This window comes from Mirounga leonina, unplaced genomic scaffold (assembly GCF_011800145.1).
Source record: "Mirounga leonina isolate KUSES-001 unplaced genomic scaffold, KU_Mleo_1.0 Mir_91, whole genome shotgun sequence".
Taxonomy (NCBI): domain Eukaryota; kingdom Metazoa; phylum Chordata; class Mammalia; order Carnivora; family Phocidae; genus Mirounga; species Mirounga leonina.
Genome location: NW_023270839.1, coordinates 241,475 through 242,380, shown reverse-complemented (window position 1 = coordinate 242,380; position 906 = coordinate 241,475). Strand labels below are relative to the sequence as shown.

Here is a 906-nt window from a genome sequence, read left to right as displayed (position 1 = left end):
GGGAGGGAGACGTGAGGGGGGGGCGGGAGGGAGACGTGAGGGGGGGGGCGGGAGGGAGACGTGAGGGGGGGGCGGGGGGGAGACGTGAGGGGGGGGGGGGAGGGAGGCGAGGGGGGGGGGGGAGGGAGACGGGGGGGCGGGGAGAGGGAGGGAGATCACCAAAAGAACGCAGGAAGGCCCGCCCCTGCACGCGGTACCGCGAGTGGCGGGGCTGACGTTACCTCCACCCACTGGCTCTCGGCGTCTCCCTCGGCTGGACGTACTTGCAGCCTGGCGTGCAGGCACTGCTGCAGAAGCGCCCGGGCCTGAGGTATCCGGCCGCTTTCAGACATGGTTTGAACCCGCGTGGCAATCCGATACGTTCGAGGATCGCGCTGCGCAGGCCCCGCCTTCAGCGCGCGGGGAGGACGTGGCGGATCGTGGCAGCGGGACGTTCCACGGGCTCGTGGCTCCACCCCTAGAGGGGCGGGGCCTCTGCCTGGCTCCAAGGTGACCCGGATGTGTGATCTTCGAAGGCAATGTATTGACTCCTCCGATGAACCTATCCAACTTTGTAGAGAGCGCTCAGTGTATACTTTAAACGAGTGGGAAGACTCATTGGAACTCTTCCATACACACCCTTTAAAGAAATTTAGCTCAGAAAGCTTAAGTTTCCAGACGTTGAGAAATTTTAAATCTGCTTAAGTCCTTATTATGCCCATTATGAAGGTAGGTAAATAGAATGAATCAGTTGAATCATAAAACAAGCAGAAATGGAACTAAAAGCTATAAATCTTTCAAAAATGTCCTTACTCCAATCAATAAAACAACGATACCTCGTCTGTCAGGAATGCTATTAATTATTCTGACGCTGCAGTTTCGGAAAAATGTTGGTATGCTGTGTGAATGCACATTTGGAGTGCAGTT

At 56.4% G+C, this 906-nt stretch overlaps 1 protein-coding gene across 1 annotated transcript in view; it reads right to left on the bottom strand.

The window, feature by feature from the left end:
* DTD2 (D-aminoacyl-tRNA deacylase 2) overlaps positions 1–434 on the bottom strand; it is a 9,941-nt gene extending 9,507 nt beyond the window's left edge. The window contains exon 1 of the mRNA XM_034994062.1: positions 222–434. Coding sequence (XP_034849953.1) covers positions 222–332 — 111 coding nt within the window. The 5' untranslated portion in view covers positions 333–434. The remainder of the gene's footprint in view (positions 1–221) is intronic.
* Between the last annotated feature and the right edge of the window lie 472 nt (positions 435–906).